This window comes from Leguminivora glycinivorella, chromosome 1 (assembly GCF_023078275.1).
Source record: "Leguminivora glycinivorella isolate SPB_JAAS2020 chromosome 1, LegGlyc_1.1, whole genome shotgun sequence".
Lineage (NCBI taxonomy): Eukaryota > Metazoa > Arthropoda > Insecta > Lepidoptera > Tortricidae > Leguminivora > Leguminivora glycinivorella.
In genome coordinates, this window is record NC_062971.1 from 6,481,829 (window position 1) to 6,491,502 (window position 9,674).

Here is a 9,674-nt window from a genome sequence, read left to right on the forward strand (position 1 = left end):
AGTATCATTTATGGTCTTACATGCAAGAATATCACCATTAGACACCTACCTACTATCTTTTTATACCGTATGCATTGCGAAAAAATCAGCTATATTTACATATTTATACAATTTTGTGCCCCAGCTTTTATTACTTGGTTCATAAATTATATAATTAAATTAAATTTTAATTAGAATAAATCAAGGAATTTCCTTTTGTACAGGATTTTTAAAATTATTACTTTAGTTTTATGAAACGCAACAAGTAACATTTTGTTGTATTATTTAAATTAGATGAAAGTAATATTCGAAGCCAATACACCGCATCCACAGTAGTTTTCTTGAACACATATCGGTGTAACTGGCCAAACAAGATAATATACTATTACTATAGTATGTGGTTTATACTCGTACAACAACTCGGACTCAGTGCACGACGGTTGTCTGCAACAGCGTATTAAAATAAACGTAAGTACTTTACTCATATGTTTATTTATATACCTAGATATTTACTTGCTGATGTAATATAGAGTACATGTACAAGTTATAAGTAGTTTAATATTTATTAAACTACTTATGACTAGTACATATGATATACATTTATATTATCTCAGGTATTATACGTAAAAAAGCTGATAGATACGGACATTGACTGCCACATAATGACACATAATAAAAAAAAAATACTTATTACGAGTAACACATAAAAATCTAATAGACAAAATAAAAGAATGAATTTGTCATTTCATTAAATTGTGTATGTTTATAAGTAAACAAAACTAAATAATGCCAATCCACCACCCACCATATTTTCAACAAAATTATTTGTTCCAAATATAATAGATAACAAAATTAGCTCCAGAGGGCAATTTAGGCGAGAGGATCCTCAGTTTTCAGCGTAATCAAGAAACTCAAAGTTATAATAGACTCTAGTTGTCCCGGCAAAGTTAAAATGGTACCAATTTGTACGCAACGTGCCCTCAAGAACCTCCACAAAGCACTATAAACTACGTTGCCAACGAGGCGAAACGTGCAAACTATGGTCTTCTGAATTTTGTTTTGGGAAAATATTTGACGTTGTAGTCCCCCCTTATTCAAGTGTTTTGTCTTTTCTGTAATGTCGACTTATGCATTTGTGAGAAAGGGACAAAACACTTTTTTCTCTAATCACTTCAGTAACTTTTTTTATGAATAAGGGGGTTAATAAAGCAATTAGTCGTTACTACAAATTTCAAGCTTTTCAAGGTTTTATTTTAATATACGACAGAAGTAGATTTAGCTTTTGCCGTCCCTAATTTTAAATAAGAATCAGGCTTTTAGATATTATACACCGTGTTTCACTTAACACTAAAAACCTGAAAACCGTTTGTTCAGAATCGAGAGTAGAATCGATTGAGCTATATCTTGATGGGGGTAATATTTTTTGTTTTAAGTTGTATTATTAGTTATTTTTTACGTGCCCATTCTACGAATTCGTAATACAATATTGTGCATATCACATTGCTAGAGGTTGTATACCTTTTTCAGTATTTAGGGGTATTAATAATGGCTGGTTACGTGGACGATTATTTTTTCCGCTACGAGTTTGACGTTGTTTGTCAGTTTAATTTTAATGTTTATCATAAGTCATAACAAATTGAACTCGTAACTAATTACAACCTTGTCATTTTGCATGTTGGGTTTAAATTTGCTTACTGTGATTACCAAAGCTTTAAAGTGTTTTACAGTGACATAGCTGTCTATTGGTAAACCTTATGTCGTTGCAGTAACGTACACAAATAAAGAGTTTTAAGGTTTATGATGGTAGCTATCAATTATTTTATTGAGTGTAGAGTTAAAAGTCGAATAGAGCTGTACAGAACAAGAAAAATTCAATTTAAAAAAATAATAATCATTAGATTACAAGATGAATACTCTAGATACGTTTAAAAAAATAAAAATCAGTTGGGGTGTCTGAGGTTTTGAGTGATACCGGAAACACGGTGTATTGTCAAAGACAATTTCTGTGAAAGGAATCTCAGTAGGAGATACATAACAAGTGAATAGAAGATATTTATTTATTTAACTCAAATATGTTATACAGCATAACAGTAAGAACCAAAGCACTGTGTAACTAAAAATACATGACAAAATATTAACTAGATTTAGGTGACGACTTAACGTCGAGGCTTCGTTGCGACGTCTATCCCGGCGTAGAATATGTAAGTTTTTAATTTATTTCGTCTATCAGTAATAATTTTCTTGTGCTATAAGTAATAATATGTTCTGATAGTTATTTAAGGCCTAGCCTCTCTAGATCTAGTCTAGTAGGTAATTACTTAATTAGTTATATATTGCGATTTTATAACGCTTCAGATACTAAAAATTCGTGCAAATATTTACTGTAGGTACCTATAGGGAACGCTGATACTGTATCCTGTTATTTTATCTCTTATCGATCTAAGTATCTTTTATCTTTCATATCTCCTATAAATGTGTCATGATTTCATTTTTATTTACCCATACCTACTAATATTATAAATGGGAAAGTGTGTGTGTGTCTGTTTGTTTGTCCATCTTCCACGGCAAAACGGGGACACAAATTGACGTGATTTTTTAAGTGGAGAGAGTTGAAGGGATGAAGAGTGACAGAGGTTATTTTTTGACTCTTTCCAACACATCACTTCCCTAAAATGGGGTATGGAAGTTTGTATGGAGCGTTCCGAAATTTTTGAATTTATCGCGAGCGGAGCCACGGGCAAAAGCTAGTTAAGTTATATTTGATTTGGTATTTTTTTCTTGTGTTATTGTTACAAGAATTTTCCTTGTATTGGTATAGGAAACACTTTAGTACCTCGACATCCTTGACTCAAGGTTCTCTTTTTCGACCCATTCGCTATGTTTAGCTAACCAACAACTTATCCTAATTCTAAACCAAATAACTAAATATTACAGATACATCCAAGATGGTGGTCACTCTGTACAAGTTAGACGCCAGTCCACCAGTGCGAGCGGTGAAGATGGTCATCGCAGCCATCAATCTACCTGACGTGGAATACGTTGACGTCAACCTGCTGGAACGCGATCAATTCAATGAAAACTATATGAAGGTATTAAGATTGCAAGTTAAAAAAACATCAAATAAATATCTAATTTGTCAATTTGTTAGTTTGTTTGTGTGATTTGTAGTTCACAGATATTTCTACTATGTAGATGTCTCTGGTGTAGGGTTGAAACCCTTATCTGGGTAATTCTGAGAATAGAAAAAAGTGGCTCCGGTAGTTTTTGATTGCAAGGATTCTTTTCACACAATCTGTATAAAAATGATTGGTGTCAGTAGCATCACCGATGATGATGATGATGATGATGATGATGACGATGATGATGATAATAATAATAATTATTATGTTTGCAGCTTAATCCACAACACACGATACCAACATTGGTGGACGATGACTTTGTTATTTGGGATAGGTAACTACACTTTTGAATGATAAAGCCCTTTAAGTTACCTGTGTGCGTCGTAGCCGAATGCACAAACCAATATCTCTTTCTTAGCTATCTATCTCTATTGCTCTTGCGTATTGGCGCGACAGAGCCATACTACATTCTTGCGGCGTTTCGGTGGAGTTTCGCATCGCAAAAATGTCATTCAGCTACGCCGCCTGCCCATAATCCAAATTTAAATATTTCATTCCATTTATTTTACCTGTTTGTCTCAGAGAAAAACAATGTTTTTTTTTCAGCCATGCCATTTGTACGTATCTCATAAACATGTACGCTGAAAACGACTCTCTGTATCCATCGGAACCGAAGAAACGAGGTCTGATCGATCAAAGACTGCACTTTGATAGTGGCGTACTGTTCCCACCAGTACGAGAAGCAGTAGTGAGTATTAACACCTAAAATACTAAAAAAAATATTACATTCAAAAACTTGAAATATAATCAATCAATGTTTAGTTTTAATTAGGCATTCATATTTAAAGCTAGGAAGACCGTCATATGGCAAGGTGTCTCGTAGGGTTTACTCCAGAAAAAAAACTGTTTTTTTTCACGGTTTTTTTTCATGTTTTTTTTCAAGCCAGAAAAAAAAACCGTTTTTTTGCAACCCTAGTGTCTCGTATCTTTATACGTTTATCACCCTGATACAGTAGAACAAAAAAGCACGCGCTTTACAGATTAGTAAATTACTTAACTGTCTCCTGCCAAACGTGCTGTAAATAACTACTGTAAAACATTAACGAAAAGGTTGACCTAAGTATGTAACTGAGGCCTAGTGAAAAGGAGTACAAGTCTCGCGGAGCGCAGGTGAAAAAGGACGTATGTCCCATATACGACTTATGCAGTTTTTCACCTGCGCTCCGCAAGACTTGTTACCCTTTTTCACTAGAGCCACAGGTATATTACTCGGACTCGAGACAAGCTTCATTTAAAACACTCCACACGCTGCGTTACTTACCATAGTTTTTGTCCCAGTCAGCAAACGCCCTTTCACATAAAATTATTCAAGTGTAGTCCCAATAAATGTTGTCTTTGTTAATATTTTTCGACTTTTTCTGCCATAAAATATTGCTATGCGTGAACTGCGGCCATATTTGTTATTTTTGCTTCTTCAGCTGACAGCTATACGTCATTTGTGTGTTGCCACAGATGCTGTTAGCTGTTGACGTTAAATTATGGTCGCGTTCACACTTAAAAATGTTTGTCATTGTTTTGTTCCCTTTATTTTAATGTATAATTTATAAACTCTGGAAATACTGTGTCATTTCAAATTGTGTACTTTTTTGCAACTTTTTATCCTGTTTGTGATGTGTGTGTGCTTTCCGTGTTTTCACTCGCAATGGCCCCGACGGAAGATCAGCGTTGGCCCTCCCAGGCTAACACCATGCTGAGTCGGGACCATTTCGTGGCAATTATTATGTATGTACCTATATTTTTGTGTTGTGTAAATAATTTCTGTTTTCACTTGTCACCAATAAATTATTTCTATTCTATTCTATTCTTATTATATCCTCTTAATTTTAGGGCCCAGTGATCTTCGGCAACGAAAAATCTTTCAAGGCAGAAGTGCTACAAAAAATCCAAACCGGCTACGAGTTCACGGACAAGTTCCTGACGGGGGAGTGGCTGGCGGGTGACGAGTTGACAGTGGCTGACGTCTGCTGCGTCGCCACTATCAGCACTGCGAACGAGATTCTGCCTATTGATGAAGATTTGTAAGTTGGTGTATTTTATGGCCGGTTTTATTTTTATACTAGCTTTTTCCCGCTGCTTCGCTCGCGTTAAATTCAGAAATTGCGGAATGCTCCATACATCCCCCCCCCTTATAACATTGGGGGATTAGATAGAGACAAAACATAGCCTATGTCACTCTCCATCCCTTCAACTATCTCCACTTAAAAAATCATGTCAATTCGACGCTCCGTTTTGCCGTGAAAGACGGACAAACAAACAACGCGAGCGAAGCGGGCAAAAGCTAGTTGGGTAATACATTCTAATCTTGAAAATAATTTTCTCAATGGCAACTTGCATGGGAATTTTCTCAAGAATATTTTCAGTAATTTAAGGAAATTTGGAGAATGTTTTGAAACTTGTACTGTACATTGCTACCTGTGAGTAGAACAAATTATAATGCCTAACTACAGCAAAGAAGAATCATGTGTAGTGCCAAGAATTTTAGTAAGTTCTCTGTTATTTTTCTATATTTTCATCCGTTAAGATATACGAACATATAGTAAAATCTGTTTTGGTGAAACATGAACTCGAATGTCGGTATCAAACATTTATTATTCCTTTAAGAAAAAAAAAATCTAGTTAATAAATATAATATGCCTTTGAAATTTTTCAGATTTCCAAAACTGGCCAAATGGATGAAGCGTTGTTCTGAACTGGAAATATATAAAAATGAAAACGAACCTGGGTTGAAAATGTTCAGTCAAATACTGAAGAGCAAATTGGCTTAGACTCATATTGCTTAAGTCTATGGGGGATGGAGATCGATGCGAGAGACCTTTGCGTAACAGTAGGACAACGTATATTAATAACTAGCTTTTGCCCGCGGCTTCGCTCGCGTTAGAAAGGGACAAAAAGTAGCCTATGTCACTCTCCATCCCTTCAACTATCTCCACTTAAAAAATCACGTCAATTCGTCACTCCGTTTTGCCGTGAAAGACGGACAAACAAATAGACACACACTTTTCTATTTATAATAGTATAGTATGGATAAATAAATAGTATAATATTATAGTTATTTCATAGTATCAACAAAAACAGAGAGACATGGCGACGGAATACAAGAGCTGCCTTGCTGTAAAATCGACTGTGAGATTACTACAACCACTTTGACAAGAATGCAACGACTGACAAGAAAAGAGAGGAGGTACATAATAGTACCTATAGCTACATGCATATGAATATAACAAAAGAATAATACAAATTTCTCGGAACTTACAACGTACATATTTATATATTTAGTGTCTACAAAAAAAAAAAAAATAAAACAACCTCAGTTTTAAATATAGTTTCATAAAAAACAAACATGATATTTTTAAAAGTAATACAAGCAGATAAATTAAAGCTAATTTTATCAATGTTGTTTTATTGAATTGTCTACAAGGAAACTATCCAAAATGTATTTCTCTGAATCATTACCATTTTAAGGAGTTGATTTTAAGTTTAAGTATCTTATTTTAAACTACCGCAAAGGCCTAAGTAACATTAAAATTAATAGTACCTTCATTTGTTTCTATATTTCTTGATTCGCTTTTAATGTATGAAATATTAAAGGGGAGTACACATAGAAGTTACAAATTAAACATCTAAATTGACTCATCATTAAAATTCATTATTTACACGTCGTTTACCCAACGCACGACAGCTGACTTTCCAAATTAGTCTCCCCGCATGCCGACTCGTACACTAACAAATGCGAACATCCTCAACTTGACACACGCTACTGACAAGACCCTTTAAGATAAAGTGTTCCGCTTGAATGAATAAGATATGAGAGCCGGCGACGGAGTTAATATTAATGAGGCTGTTACAGGCTGTTTACAATTGTTCCAACGTTGCCGACGGGCTTACCGCGAACCACGTTCGACTTACTGTCGTGTTTCAGTTACATATGGTTTTTATATGAGCTTAGTGTCCCACTGCCACTTGCAAACATGCCACTTGAAATCGCCGCGCCGTCGAGGTTTGCTGCGGCACATGTGACTACGTCTGCGAAATATCTGAAGAAGTTCTTACGCTTACAATATCAGAGTCGTGGTCAGACATGAGATTTTTATGAGCTTAGAGTCCTACTGCAGGGCAAAGACCTCCCTGTTCATGTATTGGGTCTTGGCCTGTTTTCTAACAGTCCTTAATATCAAAGGCGTCACGGTCATCTCGCCAACGCCATCGAGTTTTGATGCGACTCATGTGGTTACATCTGCACAATCTGAAGACGTTTTTATACTGACAGTATTATAGTCCTGTATAGATGTTTTTGTTCGCGTAAGTGTGCAGGTACATGTAACTGAACGCGACTGTACCTCTCTGTAACAGCCTTTTTATTATAACTGTTGGCAGTACCTACCCAATGGCTCTAGCTTTACAAGATGCGTATGAGTGCCCGTTGAACATTGGAGTCTGAACATGGAGTCCACTCCGAATTCTGACATCCCACGACATCCTAATATGGATTGAATCTGTTTATTTTATTATTACTACTGCATTATTATATTACCATGTTTGAAATGAATATTTTTTATCGAGATTACGTAGATATTGCTGAGATGTGCCAATAAAGAGTAGGTATTCTATCTATCTAAATATAGGACAATGTAAACTTTGTAACACACATGGGTATCGAAAATCTACAATTGTAAAGTTCTACGCGTCCCTGTCACACTTACGTACGAATTTACAAGTGTCGTACAAAGTTACACATGTCGAACGTGGTTCGTAGTAGGCCCTCTCAAACTTAAACCATCAGGGACGGTGAATTGGTTAACCGTTTTTAAAAACTTCTTGTTTGTAAATTGTAAAACAAAAAAAGGTATTTTTTTGTTTAATCGTTTTGTATAATATTAAGTACTAGTTTACCACGCCGTGTTCTTCTAGGCGAAGTAGCGAATGCCAAAAGAGATGTTGGGAGACCATTGCTTCGCTTCAAAGACTGCGCTAAGAGGGACATGGCAGCCTTTAAAATCGACTACCAAAACTGGGAGAAGCTTGCGGAGGAGCGGACGGAGTGGCGAAAGTGCGTTGGAGATGGTCGCAAGTTCGTCGATGAGACCTGGTTTGCGGCGCTTGCTGACAAAAGGGAAAGAAGACACCATAGCGAAACGTCGCAATCGGTTGGAAGCTTTCCTTGTCAGATGTGTGGCAAAATGTGTCGCTCTCGCATAGGTCTCTTTAGTCATCAAAAGCGATGTCTTTCGGACATTGCACCATAAATCGTCTGAAATAGACGCTAAGGCTATATATATATATATATATATATAAGTACTAGTTTTATATGTAACTAACTTTTGGCCGCGTTCTAAATTATCTTTCGCATAAAATAATCAAAATAATCTTGTTTTCCCAAACAAACTTTGAACCCCCATTTCACCCCTTTAGGGACGAATTTTGAAAACTACTTTCTCTGTACACCTTGCCAATGTGTAATTTCTAGGACCAGCGGTGTCGGCTATGCGTTGATATGTCAGTCAGTCAGTTTCTTCTTTTATATATTTAGATTGAGCTGAATCACCAAAATTCCCGTTAAGTTTGTACATTTGGATCACGTCTCCGATTTGGATAAAAATTGGTAGGCTGATAAAGTCCATGATGCTGAGCAAGATCCACTAGGTTTTCCAAAATGTCCTAGGTTGATTGTATGAAACTTTCCTTTTTTGTTACCGAAAATGTATAGAAATCTGGTAACAAAAAAGGAAGGTTTCATACAAACTACATAGGACGTTTTGGGAAACCTAGCGGATCTCGCTCAGCATCATGGACTATCAGCCTACCAATTTTTATCAAAATCGGAGTGAGAACGTGATCCAAATGTACAAACTTGACGGAAATTGCTCCGGTAGGCTCTTCAAAATACTATATACATTCACATTGACGCATCCTAAAAAGCATACAATTAGGATTCGTTATTGCATGAAATGTACTCGTATATCAAAAGCTTTGTTATTTACGTGTATAGTAGTAAAAGAAGTAACCACCCAAAATATTTGAATAAAGTGCTCAAAACAGCCTGAAGCCTGAAGGTTGATTGCACAAAGTATCAACGAGAGTGCCAAAGAAAAGGAAAATTTCTGGCTAAAGTTTTAATTTCTAACAAATTCTTAGTTCTTTGATGATGTGTAGGATAAGTAAATAATTGTTTAGATGAATACAACAAAAAATCTATATTTATTTAGATTTCAAGTATTGGGTTTACGGTACACGTACGAAATGGAAAAAAATATTTGCATAAAATACCTATGTTATTTTAAAATTGAAACTTCATGCGTACTTTTATTTCATATTATGTAATTGTTTTTTTCTACTGTATTCTCTTTTACTTTTACTAGCTTTTATTTAACTTACAATGTAAGTAAATATGTAAGTATGTATGATCGGGTGAAATATTGCGACTCAATTTTGAAACAGATATCTTTAACCGATTGAGCTGAACTTTTGCATTATGTAAATCACGTGACAAAGCAATATTATGGTATCATGGGGCTGATC

The 9,674-nt window shown here is 35.5% G+C and overlaps 1 protein-coding gene across 2 annotated transcripts; it reads left to right on the top strand.

The window, feature by feature from the left end:
• The first annotated feature begins 334 nt into the window (after positions 1–334).
• LOC125230820 (glutathione S-transferase 1-like) lies at positions 335–8,730 on the top strand. 2 transcript variants are annotated; one of them, XR_007177561.1, is made up of 7 exons: positions 335–447; positions 2,914–3,068; positions 3,374–3,432; positions 3,705–3,846; positions 4,986–5,176; positions 5,809–8,036; positions 8,452–8,730. XR_007177561.1 is itself a non-coding variant. In XM_048136051.1 (6 exons), exons 2-6 carry the CDS (start codon positions 2,925–2,927, stop codon positions 5,921–5,923), a joined length of 651 nt encoding a protein of 216 aa, XP_047992008.1. In that variant the 5' UTR covers positions 335–447; positions 2,914–2,924; the 3' UTR covers positions 5,924–8,437. The 2 variants fall into 2 exon arrangements, 1 of the variants encoding a protein (XP_047992008.1); XM_048136051.1 differs by lacking the exon at positions 8,452–8,730 and having other exon boundaries at positions 5,809–8,437.
• The last annotated feature ends 944 nt before the right edge of the window (positions 8,731–9,674 follow it).

Bases quoted from the DNA above. Each gene is read 5' to 3' on its own strand.
- LOC125230820 (XM_048136051.1), top strand. From the start codon at position 2,925: ATGGTGGTCACTCTGTACAAGTTAGACGCCAGTCCACCAGTGCGAGCG. The intron at 3,069-3,373 runs GTATTAAGATTG...TTATGTTTGCAG, and splicing joins TCAATGAAAACTATATGAAG to CTTAATCCACAACACACGAT. The intron at 3,433-3,704 runs GTAACTACACTT...TTTTTTTTTCAG, and splicing joins GACTTTGTTATTTGGGATAG to CCATGCCATTTGTACGTATC.